At 41.9% G+C, this 15,273-nt stretch overlaps 1 protein-coding gene across 1 annotated transcript in view; it reads right to left on the bottom strand.

Moving 5' to 3' along the window:
- Positions 1-524: 524 nt before the first annotated feature.
- wwox (WW domain containing oxidoreductase) overlaps positions 525-15,273 on the bottom strand; it is a 1,040,919-nt gene continuing 1,026,170 nt past the window's right edge. The window contains exon 9 of the mRNA XM_033035849.1: positions 525-902. Within this exon, the coding sequence (XP_032891740.1) occupies positions 714-902 (189 nt within the window). The 3' untranslated portion in view covers positions 525-713. The remainder of the gene's footprint in view (positions 903-15,273) is intronic.

Here is a 15,273-nt window from a genome sequence, read left to right as displayed (position 1 = left end):
ACAGTGATGTTGGGCTGTTTCAACTTGTGCACAGGAAGGGGTAACTTAGAGAGGGAAAACAAAATCAGTGAGATCTGATCCAACCCCTTGTTACTGAATCTCCAGCCGAACCACAATAGACTGGGTGGTTATTCAACCTTCAATAGCATATCTCGGCTGATCCCACCAAATGTAGTGGGCTGGAAAATGCAACAATGTGGAGCAATAAAGGGGTAAAATTAATAAGACAACTAAATAGTCTTGTTCAATAGGGAACTAAAAACTATATGCAACATCACCTCAATAGACCAGGATTCAGGGAGAGCCTCCTTGATGATCATCAACCTTTTGAGGAGTGACCAGTAACAGCTTTCACATACATAATGTACATAAATTAAACTAGTTTCTATTACTGTGCTAAATATTAGAAATAATTATTCATTAGTAACAATCATCGGTAATGAGGCTCTGTAGCAGGCTGTTCTAATCACAAAATGTCTTCTGAGTTAGCAAAATCTGATCAATACATCAACAGAGCACAGATGTAGTTCTTCAAAGGGTTAAATTTTATTTGTGGTGCAATCAATCTTGCAAGTTTATAATTGCGGGCAAGGAACCAGGGAAGGGGAGAGAGAGAGAGGGAGAGAGAGAGAGATAGGGGGAGAGGGAGGGAGAGTGACATTTTCCTGTTGCTGTGTTCGTGGGTCTCTCATCTTCGGATGTAGGGTTGGATGTTAGCCAGAATGGCTCTCAATACGCTCTCGTATCACGCTCTCACTCAGCTCCCACAAGGCGGATGCCAATGCTTCGTCCTGGGCTGACTGTGACGGCAGGCACCGACAACAGTTATTGAAGTACATCCCTCCCAGCCCCTCCAGCTCTGGGGCGACAGCACAGTAAATGCTGGTGGCTGCTCCCTGTTGCTGGAAAAGAACATGAAAATAAAAGATAAATATCGATTGCCTACTACTGATAATCAAAGTTTAAACACATTGAATAGTAAAAATACTCGTTTCATCCCCCACAACATAATGCGGCTCGTAACTTTGGTGCTCAATTTAATCCCGACAACATTGGTGTTTTAAAAAACCTTGCCAATAAAAAAATACTAAGCGAGAACGCTCTCAGTAAGCATGATCATCCAAAGCACAAGTGTAGTGCATGTGCCAAATCTATCCATTCCCCTGGCATCAAGCTGATTTAATTGTGTACAAGTTGATCAATGATTCTTGCCAAAGTTACCATCCACAAGGTTCATAAATTCATAATAAGTTCAAGGAGCAGAATTAAGCCATTCGGCCCATCAAGTCTACTCAGCCATTCAATAACGGCTGATCTATCTTTCCCTCTCTACCCCGTTCTCCTGCCTTCACCCCATAACCCCTGACACCCTTATTAGTCAAGATTCTGCCAATCCCTGCCTTAAAAATATCCATTGACTTGGCCTCCACAGCAGTTTGTGGCAATGAATTCCACAGATTCACCACCCTCTGACTAATGAAACCGCTCCTTATCTTCATTCTAAAGGTATGTCCTTTCATTGTGAGACTATGGTCTCTGGCCCTAGTATCTCTTCCACTAGTGGAAACATCCTCTCCACATTAATTCTATCCAGGTGGGTCAATCCCTTCAGTCATCGAACATTATCTTAGCAATTATACACCTCATGGGTTCCTGGGCTTAACCTGAGCTCTTCTACTCTTCACCCCATATAGAAATCATTGGGTTATTTACCTCTTGACAGGCTTTAGTGCAATGATTGGTCTGCAGAAAGAGATATAACTGATACTGTTTGTGCTTTTTTCCCTCAAATGAATGGCAATGCAGCTGAGCTAAGTCAATTGTCTCTGTTTCACCATAGGTACAATTTTTGCATAAAAAGGATACTTTGCAGCTTTACGGATTCTGCAATGCAATTACTTTCTTCACTATCTTTAAAGAAGGTTATACATTCAATGGCTTAGTTTAAACTCAGACCAGCTGTTGGACAAAGAGACGTCAGAAGTCAAATCATGGCTTAAGTTTACTTTAGAGTTTAGAGATATAGCATGGAAACAAGCCGTTCGGCCCACCAAGTCCATGCCGACCAACGATTACCCTTTTCTAGTTCTATGCCCCACACACCAAGGACAATTGACAGAGAACAATTAACCTACCAACCCGCACGCCTCTGGAATGTGGGAGGCAACTCGGAGAAAACTCACACCATCACTTGGAGAACGTGCAAACAGTACCCGAGATCAAGATCGAACCGGGTCTCTGGTGCTGTCAGGCACAGCTCTACCACTGTGCCGTCCCAGGAGATGGTGGGGGATTTTCTCTTTTAACCCCTGGACATAAAACACTGTCTGGTCAGAGCCAAGCAAGTAAAATTATACCAAGGCGATTGTGCAGTTGTAATGAAGGCTGCCCAATTTTGCATTCATTTAACTTAATAGAGGGAATTCCAAGCTGATTCCATTATTGTCCATTATCCTCCCCATGCAATGTTGCTCTATAACCAACCCCAGGCCACCATTTAATAGCCAGCATCCAAACAAAATATTTACCCCTGGCATTTACTTAGCTGATGGTGGAAATTTACGAAGAGCTTCAGTAGAGATGAGCCTTATGAATTCCTAAAATATCTTATTAGATATGTAAACCGAAGAAGGCTATGGTTTAAAACAACATTTTGATTACAACATCTGAAAGCAGCAAAGAGATGGCTGCTAAAAAGAGGCATTATTATTATTCATGGCATCACAGTGTCTCCTCATACTTCCTCCGAGTTTGGAAGGTGGAGTATTTTACCCGTGTGACTTCCAATGTGATTGACGCGCAAAGTTTAAAGGCAAAGTATGATCTATATTTGAAAAGGCATAACTTGTGTAGTGCGCCAGATATTGTAAGAGCATATAAGCTATTGAGAGGTACTGTATGATACACCATAGTCTCAAAAGCCAATATGAGGGTAAATAAAGAAGGATTCATTTTTAAAAGCAATCATATCACCAAGTGATTATGAGCCTTTACGACTCCAAGTATTGGGATAAAATCCCAAGCAGAGTTGTAAAATCAATTGGGTCCCCTTGTGACAATCTTTACCTGTTGTCCAAGTCAATTAGCGGCATCCTGTGGCTCAGTCCCGCAAGTAGATTTAGCCGTGTGATATTTATAATGCATGTTCCCACTGGGAGAGGTGTGGGGATACAGAACCGTTCACTGGATTCATTGTGTGACAGGGAAATTCACACAAGGAGTGGATTGGAATGTAGACATATTGACTAGAATCTATGTTAACCTTAGATAGTGGATTCTAGAGAAATTATTTTTGTATGATCCCAAGCATTTAATCAGAGTGGGTTAGAAATTTATTCTCAGTCAGTTGCACTAAACATTGAATGAACACACATGACCATTGAACTCGGCATTTGAAATTCCCTTCCATAACATTGAGTAGAGTTGAATTGCACAAGGAAATTACAAAGCATGTGCACTACATTACTGGACGATTAGCACACCCAAGTGAGGAAGAATGTCTTTGGCAGAGAATTTACAGTGTTGACAGCTGTGTCCATGGGGTGTCCCCCATAAGTGTTTCTTTCTTTTGATGACCATGTTATGTATATAAATGTAGATAATGAAATGTCATCAGGAATTTTGATCATCGGTAAACTTGTTCCTTTCCCCTTCAAGGTTCTGTTACTACTTTTCCTTGTCTCAGTGGTTTAGTTTAGTTTAGTTTATTGCCACGTGTACCGAGGTACAGTGAAAAGCTTTTGTTGCGTGCTAACCTGTCAGGGGAAAGGCAATACATGATTACACTTGAGCCATCCGCAGTGTACAGATACATGATGAAGGGAATTTTGTGCAAGATAGTCCAGTAAAGTCAGATTAAAGATAGTCTGAGGGTCTCCAATGCATTTGCAATGCAATGCAAGTGTGCGTTTTCACACTTCTGTACCTCTTGCCTGATGGGAGAAGGGAGAAGAGGGAGTGGCCAGGGTACAATACGTCCTAGTAAACTTCAGGTAAGAAGTTCAGGTAAGAAATTACACAAGTTTAGCTTTATTACTTTCTTTCAAAAACTCCAATGTTTCCTGATCGATCGATCAGCAAAGCAGCCTCTCCAACTGAGAATCTGCCCAATGTAAGCAAGCTGGTATGTAAAGAACTGGAAAACAAAAACCCACTTGATCCCTTATGAATGTTGAATACTGTTAGAGCAAAACGGTAACATTTGTTTCTATTTATTGATTTATTTATTTATGTTATGTGGGTATTGTTGGCAAGACCAGCATTTATTGTCCATCCCTGACAGCCTATGGGAACCAGATAAGTAGGAATTTTATTCCTATCTTCCAAATTAACTGCCTCGAAGCAAAAACAGGCAAAATCAAAGATCGGGTGGTCCGTTAAGTTTATCCCAGAATGGGATGGGTGTAGGATCTTATGGAACATAGAATAGTACAGCACAGGAACATGCTCTTCAGCCCACAATGTCTGTGCTGAACAGAATGTCAAGATAAATTAATCTTATCTGACTGCACATAATCCATATCCTTCCATTCCCAGCATATCCATGTGCCTGTCTAAAAGCCTCTTAAACACCACTATATCTGCCTCCATCTTCACCCCTGGCAGCATTTTGCATGCACCCACCATCCTCTGTGTAATACAAACTTGCCCCACATGTCTCCTTTAGACTTTGCTCCTCTCAAATTAAACCTATGCCCCCCAGTCTTTGACATTTCCACTCTGGAAAAAGGTTACGGTTGCCTAAAGAAAAAGGTTCTGTCTTGTTGAAACATTACTTCCATCCATCCATTCCCAATGCAACAGATATGTGGCCTCATGTAGTAGGTCCCCCTCGGTCATGACTGACCATGGGTGATGCATCCTGGTCGGATGCAAGCCTGGGCGATGTCATATATAGGACTGGCTGTTGCCCATGCAGCACGTCCCCCCTCTCAATGTCGCTGATCGATCCAAAGGAACAGCGGGGCCGTTACAGTTTGGCACCAGCGCCGTCGCAGGAGCTGCCAGAACGAGGTTGTAGACAATGACGAACTGCCTTAGGGGCTCCGTCCCCGGATTTTCTTGAGGTTTACTCCAGGAGCCTTTTCCATGACTGGATATGGCCACAAGGCAGTGGAAGTTTTAAATCAGAGTTTCCCTCTCCTAGATGGACTGCCTTCCCAGGCTGTCGAGCCCCATCTGCCCGAGACTCGTGGGGGCGGGAGCATCTACCTTCCCGTGCAGGTCTATAGCACCTGCCCACTGCCCATGTAAGCCTAATGTAAGACATACAAAAGGAAGAATAGATTTGTTCACAAGCACGAGGGGGGCATTTCATTTCAACTAAAACCCCAAATTCTTTTTTTTTAAATGGTATTGCAAAATGTGATTGGGAGGGCAAATAATTCAAACTAAGGTCCCACTCTTTGTTGAAGTGCGGGCGTATTTCCTTCTGGAGAACTAAGATTTATGCGTATGTGTGCGTGCATGTGTGCTTGAGTGTGTGTGTGTGTGTGTGTGCTTAAAAAAAATATTTAATGACTAAACAACTTTGGGAGGGCAAAAAAATTGAAAAAGATTCCTGCTCTTTATTGGGATATTTCTTTCTGGAGAGCTTGGGTTTTTGTGTATGTGTTTGCGTGTATGTGTGTGTGTGTACTTTGAAGAAGGTAGATTTTAGAGTTATCTGTAATGCCAATCACAGGTGCAAATCCCTTCCAGACCCTAACCACCTTGGTTCACGAGTTTTAAATGACCAAGCTGGATGGGGTGATGTTAGCTCCAGTGGAATTTTGTGCAACTGCTGTTTGAGGTGTTAAATCTGCTACAGAGAGGAAGAGGAAATCCAAATGCAGGAACACTGTATTACTATTTGACTTATGTGCGAACAGAAATGATTAACAAAAATAAAACTGGCTTACGCTGTGAATGATATAATGATGTCACTGTGCAGTGTTCCATTTTAAAACTCAGAAGCCCTGGCAGTGAAGTAACTATTTCTTGGAATGCGAAGTTTATGATTGTAAGGTATCTTTAGCCTGATAGTTGAACACTATTAATAGACACAACATGCTGGAGTAACTCAGCGGGCCAGACAGCATCTCTGAAGGAAAGGAATAGGTGACGTTTAGGGTTGAGACCCCAAAATATCACCTATTCCTTTTCTCTAGAGATGCAGCCTGACCCGCTGAGTTACTCCAGCATGTTGTGTCTGTCCGATGTAAACCAGCATCCGCAGTTCCCTCCTACCCAGTTGTGCTGTTGTCAGCCTGGTAAGGTGTACATTTTGGCCTAGCTGATAGCCTTCCCTCCTGCAAGTCTGAAGGTTGAGGGTTCAAGCGCATATAGAAATAGACTTTTTATTCAATGCAGTGGAGTGGGGATGTTACCTTATTGGAGGCGCCCATACTTTGGCTTTAACTGAACTCCCTTCTGCGCTCACCGAAAAGAAATCTTCTTGTACTCTTTAAAAAAGGGAGTTATTTCCGATGTACCAGCTAATGTTTATTCTTCAATTAAAATTAAAGAAACAGATTATGTGGCTGCATCACGCTCTTATTAGCGGGATTTTGCTCTGCAAAAATCAATCACCACATTTTCATCATAACATTAGTGGCTGCAGTTCAAGAAAAGGGAGCTCCATTGAATGTAAGGTACATCCATATTGCCATATTCTATCTTTAGCATGGCACCTATGATTCACTATATAGATAGTTCACTCTGAGATACAGGAAGTGCAGCCGGTGTTAATTTTTAAATGATGTATGTTGAAATGAAAATAATATGATTTAAGAGGTAAAATATACCAACCAAGACTTGATAACTGATGCATTTTGTGATGCTTCCTGCCTTGCATCCTCCAAAGAAATTTAGACAGATACATGGATAGGACGGGTTTGGAGGGATATGGGCCAAACCCAGGCAGATGGGACTAGTGTAGAAGGGACATGTTGGTCAGTGTAGGCAAGTTGGACTAAAGGGCTTGTGTCCACACTGTATATCTCAATAACTCTCTCTATGACTCTTATCTACCAGGAGGAATGTTGGGTGTCCTACATGTGACCATACTTCAATCATAACTGGATCTGAAATCCAGACACATTTCCACCCTGGTTTGAATCCATGGTGTACATTTGTGATGGTTTCATAGCAGACTTGATACAGCGGAGTAGTGTTGCTAAAGAATTGACTCTCAATAATCATAATATCTGTATTTAATTAGAACACTCGCACTCCAGTTCTGCATTACAAAGAAATGTTTTCAACTGAAAAGTCACAGCTTGGAAAGGAACATTTGTCTTGTTACAGCTGGTTACATTTTGAAAAACCTTTTTTTGCTTTTCAAAAAAAAAAGTTCCTGAAAGACGATGGCAGATGGCATAAAAATGCACCTGGATCTGTGACAGACGTGAATTAATTTGTGAGGAAATGTTATATGTGCACCAGCTTTGCACACATTATACGTCTCAATAAATGGGACTGTGAGTTAACCGTACACTGGAACTGTACACTTGAAGGAGAAATATGCTTGGGAGCAGGTACACGTTTATCTTGACTGTATTTCAAAATATTATGTGGCAAGAATCACAAGCTTGTTTTCCCCACAGTGATTCCCATTTGAATGCAGCAGCAACTGCTCTGTCAGGGGTCAAACATCTGTAAGTTGTTGTAAAGGCAGTTTGCAAATTAAAATGATAGATATACTGAATGAAGAAACTTCTTTGAAGCCCTGCACCATCCTTAATCAAGTCGTGATGCCATTTTCAATCCTCCCAAACATTTGCAAGCTGTCACGGCAGGCCACACCATCAATCTTTTTAGTGTGTGTGAAATTACCTCGAAATCTGGTTTTGGATTAACTAAAGAGTGTCTGCACAATGTGGGTTCATCACTCTCTTTCACAAGTCATTTGTCAGACTCTGGCTACAGCCAAGAGCCATGGAGGTAGAACATTCATGGATTTAATCTGCTGTTTTTTATGTTTATTTCACCCTTTCTCCAATGCTTGATCTTACCCAGCCTATATTCTGGCTCTTGGAAAGAAGCAATGTGATAAACAGGGAAGATTCTGCCATTAGGTTCATTTAGCATTCTTTTCTCCCCAACTTATTCCAGACCTTGGAACAGCTTTGAGGATGGGGGAACATCACCTCACAAATCCATTGTTTTATAATGATTGTTGACCAAGGTGCGAGACATCACAACCTACTCTAATGTTCATAGATGATTTTCATCAGACCAGAAATGCGGGTCATGCGTTCTCCTCCCTGCTCCAGTTTGGCTGGGACTGGATGTACCCGATTCCTAAAGGCCAAGATCAGAATCTTACCATCGGCAGATTAGAGTGCAAGTGCATGAAATGCATCAATTTATTGATTTCTTGTTTTCATTTAATAATCAACTCAACAAATATACATAAAGCACAGAGAAGATTAGCCTCAAAGGTCAGCAGTAGCTTTGTCTCAGAGGTTCAGAGTTCAAATCCCACACTAAGGCCTTCAACATGAACTTCTGAAATTTCAAAGGCCTACATTTGGGGACTGCAGCTATGTTGGAAACACCAAAAACCAGATAAGATGTTAAAAAGATATAAAACTTTTGACTTTAGACTCTAGAGATAAGGCTTGGAATCAGGCTTTTCGGCCCACCAAGGCCGTGCCGACCAGCGATCACCCTGTACACTAGCAATATCCTACATACTTGGGACATTTTACAATATTTACCAAAGTCAATTAACTTCTGAACCTGTACATCTTTGGAACGTGGGAGGAAACCAGAGCACCCAGAGAAAACCCACGTGATTACAGGGAGAACGTACAAACTCCATACAGACAGCATCCGTAGTCAGGATCAAATCTGAGTCTATGGCGCTGTAAGGCAGCAACTCTATCGCTGCGCCACTGAAAGATACCACAACACTATTTTAAAGAACAAGGTTCTGGCCAATAATTATACCTCACTCAACATCACTGGAAACAGATTATCCAGATTATCATGAATGCATTTCTTTTTTTTTGGAAAAGTGTAGCAATTTCCCATATTGCAGCAGTGATCTTGCTTAAAAAATTGGAATTACTACACTTTGGAACAAGATAAAGGCAACATTGATAAGTCATCCTTTCTCTATTTGTGTTAAAACATTTCTCAAAACCCTCTGATGGACAGTGATCACTCCTTCGAAAAGCAGGCAGGTAAAGTGATAGATAACACAGGTAAAGTATTAAGTGCAAAATTAAAGAAGACTGCACCTTTAAAACTTGCCTCATAAATTACAAATCAGGAAAGAATGCTAAAACTCTCCTGTGACATTTTTTTCCAACTTCCAAGCTATTACAAGTATAACTGCCATATCTAGAATACCATCTGCAGTGCAAGTGTGGAAACTAGTTTAGCAAGATGATCAAGTCAGGCTGTTTCCCATCACTATTCTACAGCTTGCAAGCCAGAAAACACACAACATAGCATGACTTTATCAACATTGCTCGTGCTGGGAAAATAATTAGCAGATGGCGTAACGAGGAGGTGGGGCAAAATTACATTTATAATCATATTCCCATTATCGGCTGTGAGCCATTTTATACATCATTAACAAACATTCAAAGACTTAGAATGTGTTAATTATCATTTGAAGGCATTATGAATCGGTATTTCCTTTGACTGGTCCGCATCAACCAAGCAACCGTGTGTCTCTTTTTTTCTTGTTTAAGGGACGCTGTCATCATTGCATCTGATTGATTTCCTCAAACAATTAGAAAATAACCTTTTCTCCCAAAATAATTGAGTTAAATTTGCCACTGGGGTTATGTGTGTGAAATTGGTCATTCTCATTTCCGATTCTTATATGCCCCCATTGCTCCTGTGTTAAGTTTAGTTTCGAGCTACAATGCGGAAACAGGCCCTTCGGCCCACCAAGACCATGCTGACCAGCAGTTCCCGTACACTAGCACTATTCTACACACTGGGGACAATTTACAATCTTTACCAAAGTTAATTAACCTACAAACCTGTACGTCTTTGGAGTGTGGGAGGAAACCGGGGCACCCGGGGGAAACCACGCGATCACAGGGAGAACGTATAAACTCTGTACAGACAGCACCAATGGTCAGGATCGAACTCGGGTCGCTGGCGCTGTAAGGCAGCAACTCTACCGCTGCACCACCATGCGATCACGGGTTATGTGCGTGAAATTAGTCATTTCCGATACTTTTATGCTCCTATCGTTTCTGTGTTTAAGGACTTATGTAAAAGCAAGGTCTTTACACGTGGACACCATGTATTAGATGAGAATGTCCCTTTAAACAACCGTTACGAATGTTATGTAATGATTAGCTGAGTTGTACAAAGTAGGCAGGCCCCTGCTGTAATTGATAGTTTGTTCTGAGTTGTCTGGTTTCAGGCAAGTGGCAAAAAGATACTGGAATTAGCCTTGTGTCCTCCTAAATTGGGAGTGGCAGAATTGCCTATCACTTCAGTTCAATATCCAACAATTCGCCAAGAGCATAGATACCTGTACCTCGAGTGAGATCGGGAGCAAGTTCAATGGTGCTTTTATTCAATGCATTTATTGTCACATGTGTGAAGTGCAAGCGCACAGTGAAATAAATTTCTAACATACAATACAGTGGAGTATTACCATACCCAAGCACATCCCCGATTAGCAAGTGTACAGAAATCGTCCACTGATCCTGCATACATGAGGCGCAATGTTTTGGTGCGATGTTCAAAGTCCAGTCCACACACTAGTTCTTATGAGTGGTGCCCGTTCCAGCGAAGCAAGCAAACTGGCACCTCTTCAAAAACCTGTGCACCATACAAGGAGGTCACTTAGCCCATCCCACCTGTAGCAAACTTTGAAAAACATCCATTCAGTCTCACTTCTCTGCCATTTCCTCTATCCAAGTATATATCCAATTCCCCTCTGAAAAGTACCATTGGTTCCGTTTTCACTATGCCGCAATAGGAGAAGGAAGGCAGGGAAAGGAACTATTATTGTGGCAACTGTATTCATAGCAATTGTCAAAAATGGATACATTTACAAAACACACTCTAAATGGTCCATATCTCTGCAGAGATGTAATCTCCTGGGAATGCAGTACTGAAAGATTCATTGCGATCTTGCCAAGCACACTGCGTTTTGCAGCTTGGCTCTTGCCAGCTATTTAGTTCCAGTATCTTTTTATCTTCTTGAAAATTGCAAGTGAAGTGGTGAGTTTGATTTTTAACAGTGTTTATATCAAGTGTATGAAGATAGCCAAAAATGAGGCACACCAGAGACAGCTAGATATTTCAAACAATGGCGAGACCAAATGCCTTTCAGTGAAAGCTCCTCGTGTGAACAGCTGAGAACTTAAGGAAGTTGTCCTCGAGTGGTGTCAGTCAGTTGTATGTCACCTTCAGGTATGGTGAGTAAGGGTTTACGTTAGAGCTTGGCAGTCTGACAGCACTTGACAGGTGAAGTTGGAGCGGGTTAGATCATGTTGTGCCAAAACACTCAGGTTCAGTCAAGGTTAAGCTGTTCCGTACCAACTCACCTCGTTACTTTATCCACATCATTTTGATTCATGCCAGCGGGTGGTGGCTTTGACGGGTGGATCTGCTCGGAAACAGAGCAGAGACTTGACCCAGGATCGCTGGGCTATTTTCAAGTATCAGTTGTTATTCTCAATGCAGCTCGGGATCGGGTACATGTTTCCAAGTGTAGGCTTCCAAAAGAGGACACAAAATGCTGGAGTAAATCAGCATCTCTGGAAAACATGGATAGGTGACGTTTTGGGTCGGTATCCTTCTTCACACTGACGTTGGCTTCTAGTTTGCATTGGTGTCTCAGTCAGCTGGCCCATGTCCTCATGGTCGGTGGACAAAAGACTTCACCCAGACTCAGAGCGCCCTTCTTATGCATGGACCTCGAGTCTCACTCAGTGTTGGTGTATGTGTGTGATCGGCTGCAAATGCTTTTGGGTTGGGTCATGTTGGATAAGGATGGATTTTAATTTTGAGATCTGAGCAGTACTGTGGTTTGGCAGGTATAGGCAACACAACACTAACTAGTTTAAACCGGGTTCAGCTACCACAGGAGGTTATCAATGTGCTCTGGGATATTTTACCTAAGCTTCATTACTCCTTTAAGGATACAATTTTTTAATCTGAGGTCATCACATTTTTATTTCTTGATTCCTTTGTATAAATTCTATCTACATGGAGCACTAAAATAATAAGGGGACTCGCATTGACACGCTTGGGTCAGTGGAAGGTTATATTTCATAAAGAGAAATGGTCTCTATTGATTCCCATTATCTTACACAGAATTAATAACCTAATATTTCTTATGAAATCCAATGGTGACCTATGGTTTTCTCTGCTTTTATAAATTCCTCAAACCCTTTTGCTCAACTGTGCCAAAACTGAGAGTGATAGCTGAGTGGGTGACTAATTAGACCCAGTCTCCTTCGTGCGCTGTTGCAAAATTACTGCAGTCTTTAATTAAAGGGGCTTTGCCTGCTTTATCAGACAGAACAGTTAATTACTTCAGCTTACTGCCGCACCTTTTAGTCAGATATCCATTTCTACTTAAAATGCTCATTTTTGTTGCTTCTTAATAGATTTTGCACCGCATTTCTTTAACCCCCCCTCCCCCCAATCGCACTACCATCCTGAACAATAGTGTAATGTAATTAAACAGAAGTGTTAGGTTGTACTTTCCTTGCACTGGAGACACAAGAAACTGCAGATGTTGGTTGACAAAAGAAGACACAACATGCCAGAGTAACTCAGCAGGTCAGGCAATATCTCTGGAGAATATGGATAGGTCAAGATACTTCTTCAGACTTCAAACGTCACCTATACATGTTCTGCAAAGATACAGCCTGACCTGCTGAGTTACTCCAGCACTTTGTGTCCTTTTGTGTAATAACCAGCATCTGCAGTTCCTTGTTTCTGCACTACTGCAAAATGTGTGTATTGATGGAAAAGATCCCACAACACTTTAACACACCTTGGGTTTTAACTGTGTATATTTTTTGAGATAGCTTTTATATTTGAGAGCAATGGGCGGTTTTGTCATTTGTTGTTTCCTAGCTCTCTGTACAAAGAAAGGTGCCTATTTCAAGCTGGCTAAAGCCTCTTATTCCTCCTCCTCCCCCCCCCCCCCCCCCCCCAAGTCCAGCTTCAGAAAGAGCTGAATCAATGGAGCAAACAGCAAGCCTGTTTGAAACCTGGCTTGTATGGTTGGCAGACGGTCCAACTTTAAATTCCAAGCCATACTGCAAAATCCTCAACACATGGTCTTACTTACTCTTAAAAAGCAACAAAAAAAAGCCAAATTCATTTTGAATATAAAAAAAGGAAACCCTTTGGGAAGGTGAAGTTTGCTAATATTAAAAAAACCTGCAGCACCTCAAAAGATGTAGCTGAGAGAGTATGCCAGCATTGTGCATGTACTTTTAGTTCTGGCACAACAGCACAAGAGACTAACACCGTGGGCAAGCATTAATCTTCATGTCCAGCCGATCCTACAGCATCTGCCAATAAATGGGGCTTATTGAAGGAACAATCAGGCCTTCCAGTCAGCTTGAAGCTACAAGCTGCCAGGAAGTATCATTCTTCTGAGCAAGCACCTGCCTGAGACAGTTATGTTTTTCTCCTCCATTTCTCTGTAAACTCCACATGAGTTGCAGTCTCAGAGAATCAGAGAATGTGAGGGAACAGAAAGGGGCCATTCAACCCAATTTGTCTGTGGGGGTCATACAGCACGGAAATAGGCCCTTCACTCCAACTCATCCATGCTGACCGAGATGCACATCAAAGCTAAACTCAATGTGCTGGAGGAACTCAACGGGTCAGGCAGCATCTACTGTTTTTTTTAATTTCACCTTCTTGGACCCACTGAGTTCCTCCAGCACTTTGTGGTTTTGCTTAAGGTTCCAGCAACTGCACTTTCTTGTCTGCACATCAAAGCGTGTCCCATCTGCCTGCATTTGGCCTATACCCATCTGAACCTTTCCTATCTATCTTGACCACGCCGGCATAAATGAACCATAGCTTATTCACACTTCTCAGCTCTAGCTCCATAGCCCTGCAGATTATGGCTGTTCAGATTCTCATCCAGGGACAATGTACAGGTGATTTGCATTTTGCCTCCCCCCAATTTGGACAATGAATTCCAGACCTCCACCACTTTTCTCATTAATTTTTTTTTTCTTAATCATTTCACTTTAATCATTTCACCAATTAACTTAGTTCTAGTTACTGACCTCTGTGTTAAAGTAAGCAGGTCCTCTTACCCTGTCTTAGCCTCTCGTGGAGGTAGAATATCCTATCTAGTTCCATCATGACGCCAGAGTGTAGCAACTCTTTGCATGCTGTTCCCAGAGGAGAATCTACTATAATCCGATACAATCACCCAATACTTCATTCACTTTCCCACTTGTAAATCTAGATATTCAGCATTTGGTATCTATCCCTTCACTCTACTGACTGTGCTTGAGTTGGGATTGATTGTATTACGTATACTATTATGTTTGTCTCGTCCATTTTCTTTTTACTCAGCGGCGCAGCTGGCAGATCTGTTGTCTCACAGCACCAGAGAGCTGGCTTCAATCCTGACCTTGGGTGCTGTCTGTGTGAAGTTTGCATGGTCTAGGCCGGGTGACACAGTGGCACAGCTAATAGAGCTGGTGTCTTTTAGTGCCCGAGGCATGAGTTCAATCCTACCTCGGATGCTATTTGTGTGGAGTTTGCACATTCCTCCTGTGACCACATGGGCCTGGTCCCTAGCCTCTCACTGTACCTCAGTACATGTGACAATAATAAACCTAAATTTAAATGTGAATATATTGCAGCAAAGAAAAAATTCACACTTAAACTTTATAGCTAAATCACAGCGGGGGATGATATAGAACTATGTAGCAGTTTGCCTTTGTGCCAGCTCTTCAAGAGAATTATATTCACACCCCCATTCTTTCCCCACTGTCCTGTAATTTTTACTTCAAGTATAGATCCATCACCTTTACAGGCAATACATTCCAAATAATAGCAACTCTCAGAGAAGACACATTTCTTCTCATCCTCCCACTTGGATATCTTTTGCTACGAGCATCTCTTATACTCTGAGGTGGTTACAAATCCCCCTTGGAGGAAAAAACAGTTGTCACAGTAGAACCTGTTTTGGATAGTTTTGAACCGGTTCTATTCATTTGAGCTCAATAAATACCAGACTAGTTTCTGCATGTGGCAATGGGGTTCTGTAGCTTTCAGAAAGTAAAACATTCTGTCGGGTTGCCCAGGATTTGCAATCCT

This window comes from Amblyraja radiata, chromosome 17 (genome assembly GCF_010909765.2).
Source record: "Amblyraja radiata isolate CabotCenter1 chromosome 17, sAmbRad1.1.pri, whole genome shotgun sequence".
NCBI lineage: Eukaryota > Metazoa > Chordata > Chondrichthyes > Rajiformes > Rajidae > Amblyraja > Amblyraja radiata.
The sequence above is the reverse complement of the archived record's forward strand: the minus strand, read 5'-3'. Positions and strand labels throughout refer to the sequence as shown.